At 49.0% G+C, this 13,711-nt stretch overlaps 1 protein-coding gene across 1 annotated transcript in view; it reads right to left on the bottom strand.

Moving 5' to 3' along the window:
- Nucleotides 1-2,859: 2,859 nt before the first annotated feature.
- LOC116909219 (DNA repair endonuclease XPF) overlaps nucleotides 2,860-13,711 on the bottom strand; it is a 44,693-nt gene continuing 33,841 nt past the window's right edge. Inside the window, exons 3-6 of the mRNA XM_032912720.1 lie at nucleotides 11,924-12,570; nucleotides 9,957-10,049; nucleotides 6,597-6,709; nucleotides 2,860-4,101 (exon numbers count right to left, since the gene is read on the bottom strand). Coding sequence (XP_032768611.1) covers nucleotides 3,368-4,101; nucleotides 6,597-6,709; nucleotides 9,957-10,049; nucleotides 11,924-12,570 — 1,587 coding nt within the window. The 3' untranslated portion in view covers nucleotides 2,860-3,367. The remainder of the gene's footprint in view (nucleotides 4,102-6,596; nucleotides 6,710-9,956; nucleotides 10,050-11,923; nucleotides 12,571-13,711) is intronic.

The raw sequence follows: 13,711 nt of genomic DNA, 5'->3' as shown, positions 1-13,711 counted from the left end.
TGGGCATTAGAAAGGGCTGTGCTCCAACACTCAAAGCAGAGGCAGTGACGGGGACACCACGGTGGTGACCCAATTAAACTTGCTTAAGAAATAATAATAAATTCCTGTGCTATCAAAGGGACAATTTACCTCTTCCAACTTGTGAGTTAAAAGGACTGAAATACAGTGGTTGACCCTTTGTTTGGATGCCCCGGACACCACACACACTCACCATTTTCAACCAACTGTTATTTCCAAAGGACAACAGCTTTTCTTCTCCAGCTTCTTTGGTAAGAAGACGTCACAGCATGTCAGGAAGGGGACAACCAAGGACATTGATGACACAGAGCATGGGTTACTGAGAGCCAGGCAGAAGCGATGACTCAGCGAACTTGCATTAGCCATCTATCTACTGTGCTTAATGAACGCCTTCACTGTGTAAGGCACATGTGTTGCTGGCAGCATGTACTCTCTTACTGTGCACTGCCACTTTCACTTTGCCTAGGAAGCCGAGGGAGATGCTAAATAATTACCCCCACCCCCATTTCGAGTAAATATACTCCAGTTTTATCAAATCTTGGCTTATGGAACCATAAATGAAAACAGCATTCCAACGGAAACAGCCCTCCAACAGCCCAATGGTGCAGACTACCAAGTGCCTGCTGAAAAAGGTGGACAACTGTGTCCCACAGCTCAGAATCAGACAGGAAATAGCATCAAAATGAGAGCAAAACAACCAAGAAACGTGACAGTTCTTGTCAAAGCCTGGACACACTGTCTTTTTTTTTCTTAAATTCTTTTGAGAGGACATTTTAAAGTCAAACTAAACTAATGGAGAATTTCCCTCAACAGGTTTTCCATGGTAGCGTGACATCAAATCCACTGGAGAAGCAAAGGGAACTCCAGAACAGAGCCTCCCTCCTCACGAAGTCCCTGAATCTCTACAACCAGACCTCGAGTTCCTGGCCTGCCGGGGGCTGGAAGAGAGCATTTCCTGTCCCCTGTGAGCTGCGGGGCTACAGTCTAGTGAGCTTTCACCAAAGGAAGTCAGGACCACTGGGGACAGTGCTGACGGCCACCACATGTGTTTGGTTTTGGGACAGGTCTTCCTATATAGCTATACTCTACTCTACTCACTGTATAGAGCAGGCTAGCCTTAAAGTCACAGAGATCTGCCTACCTCTGTCTCCCCAGAGCTGGGATTAGTTAGGGCTGAGGGCCACCAGGCTTGCCTTGATGGCTACTATCAAGTAGGATACAACCTCATATAGTTTTAAGAACAGTAAGAAAGTAAATCCAAGGATAATGTCTTGTAATCAAGGCTCTATGTAAACAGCTGGTAAACAATGCTGACCTTTTAAATGTCTTTTAAAAGCTACCCAGGGGCTCATCAGTATTTATGATGTCAAACAACAACATCAAAGGTAGCAAAATGCTGCTGGGAAACAGATTCTAAAAATGTGTGAAAAAAACGTCTGAGAAAACTAAACAACGGATGGATGTGCCGGGAGCCTTCCACCCCAGCAATGAGCAGCAGAGGTGAAGTCAGCAGAGGAGGAGTGAGGCAACAGAAGCCCCCAGTCATGGGGGTCGCAGCAAACAGCTGACTTGATCTGACAGACATTGGAGGCCAGTGGGTTAAAGACTGCTAGCTGCACTAGGTTACAAGGATTGTTTAAAATGCTGTCCAGAAGAGCTTTGACATTTTAACTTTGAATGAAACACCCATCAAAGCAAGAGCTATGCTAAGATTTTTGTTTTATGGAACAAAACGACAAGGGGGGCGGAGTTACATGGAGGAAGGAGACTGCTACCATAAGTGGAAGTCATGAGCTGGGAACGACCACGCAGTCCAGTGCAACTCGCCAGGCACTTCTGTCAGGTCCAGAAGGCACCTTTAACCCTGATTGAATGCAGACCCCTTTCCACCATAAGCTTACTGCTTGACCTTTTCCACTTTCCACACCTCCAGTAATCAACTACGTCTCCACACCCCTTGACATCCATTCCTGAAGGGCTCTGCATCCTTGGGTTTAACTAACCAAGGACTGGAAATATAGGAACAACCACATCACGCGGGCTCTTTTCCTGTCATTGAGGAACATGTGGAACCGGCCCCTACACACTACATGTCCTGCTGTGAGCCACCTAGAGAGGGTCTGAAGTCCACAGGGGAGGCAGAGGCTCTAAGCAAACACCACTGAAGCCTCCACAGCAGTTTCCACACACTGTACCATGAGAGGGTCCTGGAAGGAATGTCCCAATAATCAAGATGCCAACAAATAAGGTTCTGTCCAGAGTACTTTGCTAAAGTGGGAGGAGACAGTAGTTTTGTTACAAGGTCCACTGTTTCCTCAGTTCAGGCAAAGATGGCTGACAGCGATGGAACACTCAACCACGTGGCAAGGCTGACATTATGTGGTATTAGCTCTTGAGGTAGAAAGCTCACTGCCTGTCACTGAACACATAAACAGCTAATGCTTAAGTATCACAGTTTACAACAACATGAAGATGTGATGAATCCCATTTTAACACAGAAAATCCAGTCTAAATCAATCATGAGATTGGTTTGTGGGTCTTTAAACAAACTATGTATTTTTTTCTGAATTTTTGTGTTCTCTGCACCAATTTATCCATTTACCCACAATCCTTTAGGAAGAAGGAGAGAAACCCACATTAGAAAGCACCTGAACCCCCTTGCTCACATCCAGTCCTTACCCAGGCAAGGAGAAGCAGTCAAGACACGACCACGGGCATGCAGAGATGGTGTGCTTCTGGTATGGCACTGGCATCTTATGTCAGTGAGGTCTAGGGGACAGTTGGACTCGTTATTTGGGTTCAGAGTAGGAATTTGGAGATCAAACATTTAGAAACCAAGAATTCTGAGGAGCCCTTTATTAACTCATCAAATCTTGTCCATAAGCAATTAATTCTGTTAAAAACACTGGTTTAAACAACCGAGTCACAGTACATGTTACATATACCTGGTGACCAGGAGACTAGTGAGCCAGTTTGTCTCTGTGAGTGGGAGGTGAAGAAGCTCGTTAGGAACAGCAGCCGTGTCTCAGGCCTACCAAGCCCTGTGCAGCCAGTGTTAGGACCAAGATGGCGTGCTTCCACTCGCCTGAGAAGCAAACTGGGTTGTGTTTGCTTCAAGGGGCATGATCTCACCACACCTTACTGAAAATGGGTCACTGCAGGCATGGCATAGACAGAGCACAGAGGGGCAAGAGCCAGCAAGAGGGGGCAAACACACACCTCAGCACAGAGCCCAGGGGGAAATCCTGGCTTCTGGACAAATGCCCTGGGGGACAGAATGCCAGGCCCTAATTGCCTGGGGAAAGAATGAATGCTATGCAAATGACGATATGTAGCCGTGTGAGAGCAGTCACTTTCTCACTCTGCCTCTGGACACCAAGTCTGCATAGGCAGTGTGCAGGAAGTCGTGCAGCTGCTTGGCATTTCCCGAGTGCCCCAGGATACCCGTGAGCCGCTCCAGGGACAGGGTGGCCAGCTCTGCGATGTTCTGCACCTGATTCATCAGGGAGCGACAATTCTTGGCATTGACCCCAGGCATCTTTAGCACAAAATCTTGGGGGCCAGGGTTATACCTGTCTGACTCAGGTAGCGTCTCTGAGTCTGCGGTGATGGCCATGGCTGTGGCCGCATCAGGCTGTGGCTTGTTCTGCTTCAGCTCCTCAAACAGCTCGGCTGTGGCATGGGGCGAGGGGCACCAGAGCAGCCGCAGGCGTGGGAAGTGCAAGGTGAGGAGTGTGAGCTTAGAGCTCACATCACTGCTGCTCATCTCCTGGACGAAGGCACCCCGTGGTGCCAGGGAGAAGGGCTTGCTCGGGTCAAACTCGATGAGTAGCACAGGCCTCCGGTAGTAGCGGGACATGGCTAGGCACTGGCTGTATAGGCGGCCACTGTGCAGCGAGCCAATGAGGTCGCTCACACTTTTGCGCTCCACACACAGCTCAGGTGTCAGGATGTAATCACCCACTTCCAGAGTCACTGGCTCTATGTCAATGCCCCTCCGATGGATTAGAGATGGGAGCTCGCTCCGAAACTCACGCATGTCCACCACGATGCTGGGCTGTGTGCCGTTCCGCTCCTGGCCACCTATGAAAAGGGGAGTTTAGGTCGTGGCACAGGGAAGAGTACTTAGAGATGACTTTGCATAGGTTTAAATGTTTCTGTTGTTAAACTCAGGTGAACAGCTGTAACACTTTCTATCACTCTGAATGGAGTCAATAGGAAAGTTAGACTGCACTCATAGTTTATGATTTACAATGGCACACAAACACCTTTGCTCTGGTTCCTCTGCTCCCTCATGGAGAGTATGTATTTATGTGTATATGTATGTATGCATGCATGTGCTGGTCTTTATATCTCCAGGCCCTATGTGCTGTAGGGGCTAAGCAGACTGCCTTCTGAGCTGTTGCCATTACCTTTGGGTCTAGAGATGGGAAGGGAAGATGTTGGGAGCAGCTTACATACTGATGTGCATACCTGGGGCTACAGAGCAAGCAGAACAATGCAGATGTGGAATCAAAGGCTCAAAAAGTACATTTTCAACAAACCCCAGGGATGTTAATGCTGCTGCTTAAGAACCTCATTTGGGTATGAGTTTTATCTGTGTGTGTATATGTGAACATGTGTATGTGAGGGATTGTGTGTGGGCATGTGTATGTGTAGCTATGTTGAGCCCATGTGTGGAGGCCAGAGGAAGGTAGTGAGATAAGGTCACAGCCGAATGGACCGCTGGGAGATAGGGCCGCCAGAGGAGGCAGACCACCGGGGCAGGCCACTGGGAGGTGTCCTGCACTTATTCAGACATTTGTCTGCTTGCTGTCACAAATGAACAACTTTCATGTCCCACAGCCTTCCACCACAGTTCTGACTCATCACAGGCCTAGGAATAATGAGGCTGGCTGGGTGTGGACTGAGGCCTTTAACATAGGTCCAATTATCCCCTCTCTAAGTTGTTTCATGAGGTATTCATTATAACAACAGAGAACGGACAACTTGGCCTGGTTAAGCACTTAGGAAAGGGAGAGGCACTAGGGTCAGAGAAGACATCAGCATGGCTATGAGGGTAGAGGAAGGGCCATAAGCCAGGAATGCAGGTAGACTCCAAAGCACTGGAAAAACAAGGGGATGGCTCTTCTACAGACCTGCACGGAAGAAAACAGCCCTGAAGCTAATGAGTGGCAGCCAATGGGGATCTGCATAGCCTACAGACCTGAAAGGTCAGTGTGCGGCTCTCAAGTCACTGAGTCTGTGTAATGTTTACAGTACCAACAGGGAACTCAGCCTTCCAAAAGCGCAGGGCTCTAGGAATTGCTTTGTGTGTGGCGCCTCGAGCAGGACCTCACCTCCTCCATCCTGCCTTACAGGCTACAGTTCTTCCCAAGAGCTCACCAGGCAAGGCAGAGTCTGCCTCATAAAGGGTACAGACATTCTGAAGCAGGGCTCCCTCGAGCATGCCGCCCGAGGCCCTCTCCACCCTGTGCCTTTGGGATGAGAGCCCAGTTCAGCACAGACGCAGAATCTCTACGTTCGAGACCAGCACACTCACCGCTTTAATAAGCATGGCAGGCCGCATGGGCACCGCACACGTGTGGAGATTAGAGCACAGTTCTCACAATGGCTTTTCTCTCGCTACCCAGTAGGAGGGGCCTCGGAACTAAGATTTTCAGGCCTTCATGCAAGTCTCTAACCTCTGAGCCATTTCTCCAGTCCTCTCTCTCTAGCCCCTGACAAATACAGGTAAAACAAGGGGAGGAAGGCAGTCCTTAGGCTCAGGGTTTCAGTGCACAAGCAGCTGGCTCTGCTGTTTCTGAACCCATGGCAGGCAGAACACCACTGGGAAGGCAGGAGCACGAAAACTGTTCACCTTAGGTCTAAGTGTACCCAATGTTAGCAGAGGTTAAATCATCTTTAACCCTACTGTTTCTCTTAGGCTGTTCGGCTGACATCAGCTTACACGGAAGTAGAAGTCCTTGTGAATAAGGGTGCTATACTTGGAGTTCAGCAGGCCTTGGTGGCATGCCAAACACCCAGGAGTTGAGAGATATCAAGAAGCAGAAAACGCTTTGGAGCTGGGAGGGTGCCTGTGTTCCCTTAGGAAGTCCCAGTAACATGTGACCCTGAGACTACAGGTACAGGGACTTGGGGAAATCATCCTTCAGCTGTTGTGGGAGTCAACTGGTTCCTCAAGTACAGAGCCCAATTAGATCTCTGAAGGCTTTACTGGTAGAGTTCACCTGCTGTCTCCCCAAATCATTTCCTTTTCATTAAAAATCATTTATTATTATTTAAACTATGCATATGTGTGTATGCCTGCATGAGTTTATATGCAGCACAGGAGCGCATGTCCCTGAGAGGCCACAGGATGGTGCTAAATCTATAGGCAGTTGTGAGCTGCCTGGTGTAGGTGCTGAATGGAACTCAAGTTCTCTTCAAGAACAGTCAAGAGCTCCTTACCAGTGAACAATCTCCCCTGCCCAATTCGTGTTTTTAAGAGTTTATATAAAAAGCTCAGCTATGTGGCTCTGCGGTTTCACAGCTTCCTCTAAAGGCAGAAATGGTGCTAGGCTCAGGGTGGGGCTTACCAGCTTTCCGAGTGTCAGTGGGAGTGTCCATGGCTGCTGCGCCTCTTGCCAGGTCCAGGTTGGTTTCATCTCTGCCTTCCCGTTCTTCAGGGACAACCATGCTAGCCTTTTCCCTGGGAAACAATTACATAAGCACCACTTGACTAATCTCAATGCTCTAGATTAATCTTCTGAAAATCTAATCTCTAAGATGATCTAGATGCTGGCAGTCGGGGTGCACACCTATAATACAGGACTCAAGAGGCTGAGGCAAGAGGATGTCTCTGACACATGATTGGAGGGTAAGGTGAACGCAAGAGATACATTAGAAATAAACAAACGGGAGGACGGGTGCCAGGGGAGCCCAGCTGAAACGCTGGCCTCCTTTGCCACCCTCTAGAGTGCAAACAAGAAGCTCCTTTATAGTGTCTGATACAACTGAGCTTGCCCCAACCTGCTGTGGGCAGGTGGGAGGCCCCGTCAGCCACCTTTAGTTCAAAGGAGAGTCAAGGTCAATACACGGATAAAGCTTATGTCAGCCATTACAAAAGACGACAGCATCCGGGAAAGAGCTGGGGACAGCAGCCACTCCCCGAGGGTGTGCTTGCAAGCATTATGGAGTGTTCCCTACTCTTAACATTAGGAGTGTAAAGGGATCAGGATATAAATGTGATCACTGGGCTGGCAAGACGGCTCAGTGGGTCCAGGTGCTTGCCACTGAGTCCAAGCTCCACCACTCTTCCACTTGGTGTGAGGAGAACTGACTCCTGCAAGCTGTCCTGACCTTCACATGGTGTGCATGCATACATGCATGAACAGACACACACGTGAAACACAAAAACAAATGTACCAAATATGATCATACAACCCTTCTGGTCTTCAGAGTAACCCAGTGTCTCATACACATGTGTTAGGATGTGTTCCTGGACCACAGTAACCTGGGTGGTTCCTGCTTAAAACCACGGAGCATGTGATGATTACCTCACCAGGCTTAAGCACTAAGAGTCTAATCTGCGCCTGGTGCCACAGCACGTGCAGCTGGACCGGCTTCTCTCGAGGCTTGCAGCAGAACTGAGGAAGCAAAACAACCATGAACAAGCCCACAGAGCGGAGAACTTCAGCAGACCGGCTAGGAGCTGCAAGAGGGGTGTGTCTCCCAGGCCTGAACAACATGCATTTTCCCGAGACGCGCCAGAGCAGGAATTCCTTAAACACTATGGAAAACAGAATGGTTCTGGCTTCCTTACCATCCCCTAGGCCAGGGCCAGGGGCTCTGTGAGTAAACCCTTGCCTGTCATTGACCCCAGCAGCAACTCTCATCACACCCAATGTGCCCCAGAGGACAAAGGCAAACCGTCAAGACACTGAGAGCCAGCGGGTCCTCAATATCGTTTTCTCTCTTTCTCCCACTTTCACAAGTTAAGCCACAGATCACATGGGGGTGTGAGGTACAGGGGGGAGTGTGGGGGACACTTCCTGATGAATGTGCCATCTGTGGGTGGATAACACAATCAGGAGCAGAGATCTAGTTCTTATTGGCAGTATGACCTGGAACAAGTCTTTCAGTGGCTCCTTGTCTCGATTTGTATTTTTTTATCTGTAAAATGGGGATAATGCCAATAAAATCTATCTGAAAAGACTGACTACAGGGTGCATAGAACACACTGGGTGGGCTCTTGGAATCCCGCACATGCAAAGGTTATCCAGGGTTACACTGAGACATCAGAGGTCTGCTCTCAAGCGACTGGTGCTATTTCCATTTCTGAGAAAATTTACATCCCAGGAAGGAGCTGCAGATAATAAAGAAAGCAGGTCTCGCTGAGCAGCACGCAGGACCTTAGTCGTCTCCACCAGAGTCAAAGGCACTCACTCCTTACCTACATCAGGCACTGAGGTTTGCTATTGTTGCTTTAGTGCCAATGACTCCCCTTTTCTCACTGTGTAGCCCGTGCTGGCTTGCAGTGCTGGGATGTTCAGCAGCAGGTGAACAGCTCTAATGATGTGAGGTGAGGTGGGAGGGAGCAGCTGGGGAGCCTTTGTGGCTGGCATCAGGCAAGCCCTCTTCTGCATTGAGTGTCTTACAGCAAAGCCGAGCTAGTGATCTTGACTGTTCACTATGAACCGCTTACTTGTCCATCAGGCAGCACCTTGCCCTTACTCTCCAGCAACTGAATCTGCTCTCTACTTGTCTGCAGTCTTCTTCTCTCTAAGCCAGCTGAGAAGCCCTCATTTTCTCCCTGTCCTCCTGATTCATTCCTCTCTGGTTAGTTTAAATGGCAGCCCAGTGTTGCTTTTATAACATCTCCCATGGAGGTCTTGGCAAGAGTCTGCTCTCTTACTGTCACAGTAAATTTTCTCAGGCAAGGTGCAAATGCCCTACTGGCAATATACCACGTGTAGCTTTGTATTTTAAAAACAAACACCAGCACACAATCTGGGAGAATAAGCTTCCTAAGGCCCTACATGGTGTAACCACTTGATTGCTGTGCAAAGTGGAAGCCTGTATTTATAAGTAGGCACTGAGTTTAGGAAAAAAGTGATGCTAGGTTTTAGGTAAAATACTGTGAAAGTGGATGAGTATTTTCTCAGGGCTGGGAACTAACCCGGGATGCTACGTGGGTCGTCTACCCTGATGATGGCTCCGTCTCTGATGACCAGTCATCTGTATAAGCCAGCAGTTGTATGGGGGTGCACAGCTCACTACCGCTACTGGCTCCTTTCTCTCAACTAGACTCCTTGATGAACCAGGGGAGAGGCAGCAGCTGAAGCTTTAGGGGATCCCAGCCTCATAGCCCATCAGCTCCCTGGCAACAACAGGGCACCAAAGAGGAGAGAACAGCAGAGCAGTGCACAGGTGCTCAAGCTTGGCAAAATTCCAAGAAAGGCCTGCATGCTCATGGCTGGCCAGAGTGAGATCTCAGGGATGTGCACTGAGCTCTGCAGGCCTGCGGCTACAGGGACAAGTGTTTGGTCAGTATATGCTCCCTGTGGTTGCTGCTGAGTGCCTGCTTTTGATCTGGTATGCTGCAGTTAGAGCCCGAGTCGCTGACAGGGGTGCTGGGCCTATGAGGCCAAGCTTCAATGAAGGCTGTGGACACCAAGGCTGAACGAGTGTCTCTGCTGCCATGACTGCATGTGCCGTGGCCTGTGGCTGCAGGTAGACTTGAGTGCACCTCCATGGTTCAGAAGACTTTACTCCTGTTTGGCTCCTGAACTCTGTGACTTTCCTGGTGGTGCTTAGCTGTGTCCTTTTGTTGTGGCAACCTAATAATGAGTCCTTCCAAGCAGATCTCTGACTGGAGTGTGACCTTTTAATATTCCCACCAGAGTAGGACTCAGAAGGACAGGCACAGCATGGTTCCTGAGGGCCACATGCCTCACCTTATGAGCTTTTCGAACGCTTCCTTTTCTTTGCGCAGAGCAGTCAGGTAGCGCTGCTCTTCTGTGGAGCCTCCATATACAAAAAAGTAAACCCTGCGGGATAAGACAGAACTCTTTTATTCTTAGTCCCTACAAGGTACAGCACAGGGGAGCATCTAGCGCAGCAGCGCTGGAGGCTCAAGACACTGAGGAGTAAGACCTCCCCCACCCCACCCAGCATGCAGGCTCCCACCTGCCTGCTCAGTAGGACTGTCACCCAGGGAAGTTTGTTTTCTTTTCAGCAAAAGGAAGAACACAGTTCAGGTAAACACTGAGCTAGAACTAGAGGATAAGAATTCTTCATAACTATAAACAAAAAAGCTTTAAAAAAAAACCTTTTCTTTGAACTTCTGCCAGATGATAGCTTAGAAGTGGGAGATCATCATTAAAGCCAGCTTAGGGAAATGCAATGTCAATGACAAGCGAACGAATTAACAGCTCAGACCTTTCCCCCTGTGCTTTCTCAGTCCCCTCATCTATGTCACAGCAGAAGGGAGCCAGGGATGTTTCACACATGGATAACATTGGGAACCGTAATTTGTGTCTTTTTCCTGTTTTGGGTCTATAAAGGGCTTTGCTGTGGGGCTGGAGAGAGGGCTTGTTGGGTAGGAGTGCTTCCTGAGAACCAGAGTTCAGCTTCCATCACTCACACGGGTAGCTTAGCGCTGCCTTAACTCCAGCTTTTACTCCCTCCTCTGCCATCTTTGACAACTGGAACACACACACACACACACCCTTAAAAATAAATGTCTTTTAAAAAATCAATAAAGAATTCGCTTCTTTCTTGTTTGCGGCTGAGGCTGAATCGAGTGTTCCCACCACCCCATTCCCATTAGCGGTGTCTCCTCTTAAGCCTGCTTTTCTTGCAGCACACATCTCCCCAGACGTCTCACTCTGACGTTAGAGAGGGGAAAGGTCACTGGCTGAGTTAGGCGATTCCAGCTGCTCCATGGATGATATGTGACTGAGGCCAACAACGTCCATTTCTGAGTCTGAGCTTCCCATTGAGAGTGAGCGGCTGAATTTCCAGATCTCTTCTGCCCTTGACAGGCAGTGCCCTGTTCTTGGGCAGGAAGCCAGGTGCACATAAGCTAGGTGGGAGCTGGAGGCTACCAGGCTGTAGCTATTAGACAATGCTCTCGCAGGGTCTCTACCCCTGGGCACCTTCTGTGCTGCCTCTATTGCCTCTGCTGTGAAAGGCTGCCCTACTTACCCTGTTCCAAAGGTTTCTCTTGGCTGTGTTTCTGGTTCAGACTGAGTTCAGGAGATTAATTTTGATATTTATTTCCCTTTAGTTAGCTGGAGAGCGAGAACACTGTATTCTTTCTCATCTGATAGATCGGTAGATTTTTAAAGATATTTCTAGAAACCCAAGAAACTTGGTATAGTAATTCCTAAAACATGTTAGTTTTATGAGAAAGACATTCAAGTCACTTCGTAAGTTTGTGAGCCGTGAGATGGTGGGATGGCTCAGTAGGTAGAGGTGCTCTCTGTCTAATATGAGTGTGGCCACAGAAAGGTGGAAGGCATTAACAACTCCTGTAAGCTGGGATGGTGTGCACACAACCATAAGGAAAAATGTTTAAGAGTTTATAGGGTGTTTCAGAAGATTAATAACATTTGGCTAAGTCATTAACATATTACCTTGGGTATTGCACAGAACATTATCGATTTCCTAGACTTTCCAGATACTGTACCTGAAAGGACACACTCATACATAAAGAAAGAATGTGAGTAGGGAAGGGAAAACGCCAGGGGCGCTGGAGGCTTGCAGTTTAGCCTAGGTGGCTGACATCCATCTGAGCTTCTCTTACTCACCAGAAAGCAGCCTCAAACCAGCATCATCTTGGGTTAAAGATAAGAAAACCACCATGCAGGCCAAACAGCTTTTGCATTAAAGCCCGAAGAACTACCAGGCACAGACTTGCCTCAGAGGTTTCCCAGGCCTGCTGGCCCTGTAGATCTCCAGCTGCCGAACAAAAGTGAGCTCTGCATCATACAGAACCACATATCTAGGCTCCACCTCGTGCAGTACTCGCGTCAGGGCATAGGGGTCGCTGCATCCCAGAAGCGGATGGATGATGGTCAGGGGCTCTTTCAGGATGCCATAGGCTGCATCAGATGACACGTTTAAATCAAATGATTCATGCTCAATCTCTCCCCCGCAGACTTCTGGGCTACTTCCGGTCTGTTTGTGCAGGTCTTCCTCCACAGCCCCTTCCTCTGGCGGCTCCTCAGCAGTCCCCAACACTTGCGTCAGAGTCAGCTCTCGCTTCTTCTTCCTTTTGAGAGCCCCCCTTTTGGCGGAAGCACGCTCTTTGTTTTGGGCATCTTTGGGTCTTTTGTCAGATTTCATAGTTCTCTTTGGGCCATCTCCCTTTCTAAAATTTACCCATACTTCTTCAGCTTTGCCGTCCTTCTCGAAGGTTTTCCTGTAGAGCCGCAGTAGGAAGGCTTCTGCGCCAGCAGTCAGGTAGTCTCTGAGCTGGCAGCATGTGCGGTCATCGCTCGCACAGATCAGCACCTGGCCTGCAATTAGAGAGAACGGATGCTTGCTTGCTTGCTTGCTTGCTTGCTTGCTCACTCACTCCCATTCTTGGCTCCCTGGGGCTGCCCTGAGTGCCCTTCTAAAGGAAGGCATCTTACCCTGGCTAAAGAGCCTATTTACAAATTGTTCAAAAGGGGGCTTGGATAGCAACCACATGCTTTCACCTCTGGACCAATCCAAAGGGCAAAGCTGAAGCCAGTTAGAGTCAAGGTACCACGGAGGTTTTAATGAAGCTTCAAAGAATAATTTTCTAGAGGCTCTTAGACACTAAAACACATTTCCAATGGATTATAGAGTTAAATGTACAATCTTAATCACAAGAAAAGATGGCTTGTCTTCACTCCCACGATGGAGGTGATTTTCTAGCCTTAAAAGAAGAATCATTGCCTGCCCGCAGCAGCTCTCTGCTCCCTACCCCGTGGGAGAGAGCCCTCACCGCCTGGCCAGGTAGGCACTCCTGAGACTGCAGAGCGGAAGAGACCACCAACACTGCCCACCCCTGCCCACATCCCTGCCCAAGAGGAAACTGTATACGGCCTCTGGGTTCCCGGAGAGGAGGGCCCAGGAGCAGCAGGACCACTGCGTCTGAGACACCGCCAGAACCTGAAGGGACAGACCAGATAAACAGTTCTCTGCACCCAAATCCTGTGGGAGGGAGAGCTAAACCTTCAAAGATGCAGACACGCCTGGGAAACCAGAAGAGAATACACTCTGCCCATATCTCTGATGCCAGAGGAAAACACCAAATGCCATCTGGAACCCTGGTGCACGGAAACTTCCAGAAAGGGCAGCACAGATCATCCTGGTTGCTGCCACCATGGAGAGCTCATAAGCAACAGCCCAAGAGCAAACTTGAGCCATGAGACCACAGGTAAGACCAACTTTTCTGTTCCAAGTGACCTGCCTGGTGAACTCAGGACACAGGCCCACGGGAACAGCTGAAGACCTGTAGATAGGAAAAACTACACGCCCGAAAGCAGAACACTCTGTCCCCATAACTGGCTGAAAGAAAACAGGAAAACAGGTCTACAGCACCCCTGACACACAGGCTTATAGGACAGTCTAGCCACTGTCAGAAATAGCAGAACAAAGAAACACCAGAGATAATCTGATGGCGAGAGGCAAGCGCAGGAACCCAAGCAACAGAAACCAAGACTACCTGGCATCA

This window comes from Rattus rattus, chromosome 9, assembly GCF_011064425.1.
Source record: "Rattus rattus isolate New Zealand chromosome 9, Rrattus_CSIRO_v1, whole genome shotgun sequence".
Lineage (NCBI taxonomy): Eukaryota > Metazoa > Chordata > Mammalia > Rodentia > Muridae > Rattus > Rattus rattus.
The sequence above is the reverse complement of the archived record's forward strand: the minus strand, read 5'-3'. Positions and strand labels throughout refer to the sequence as shown.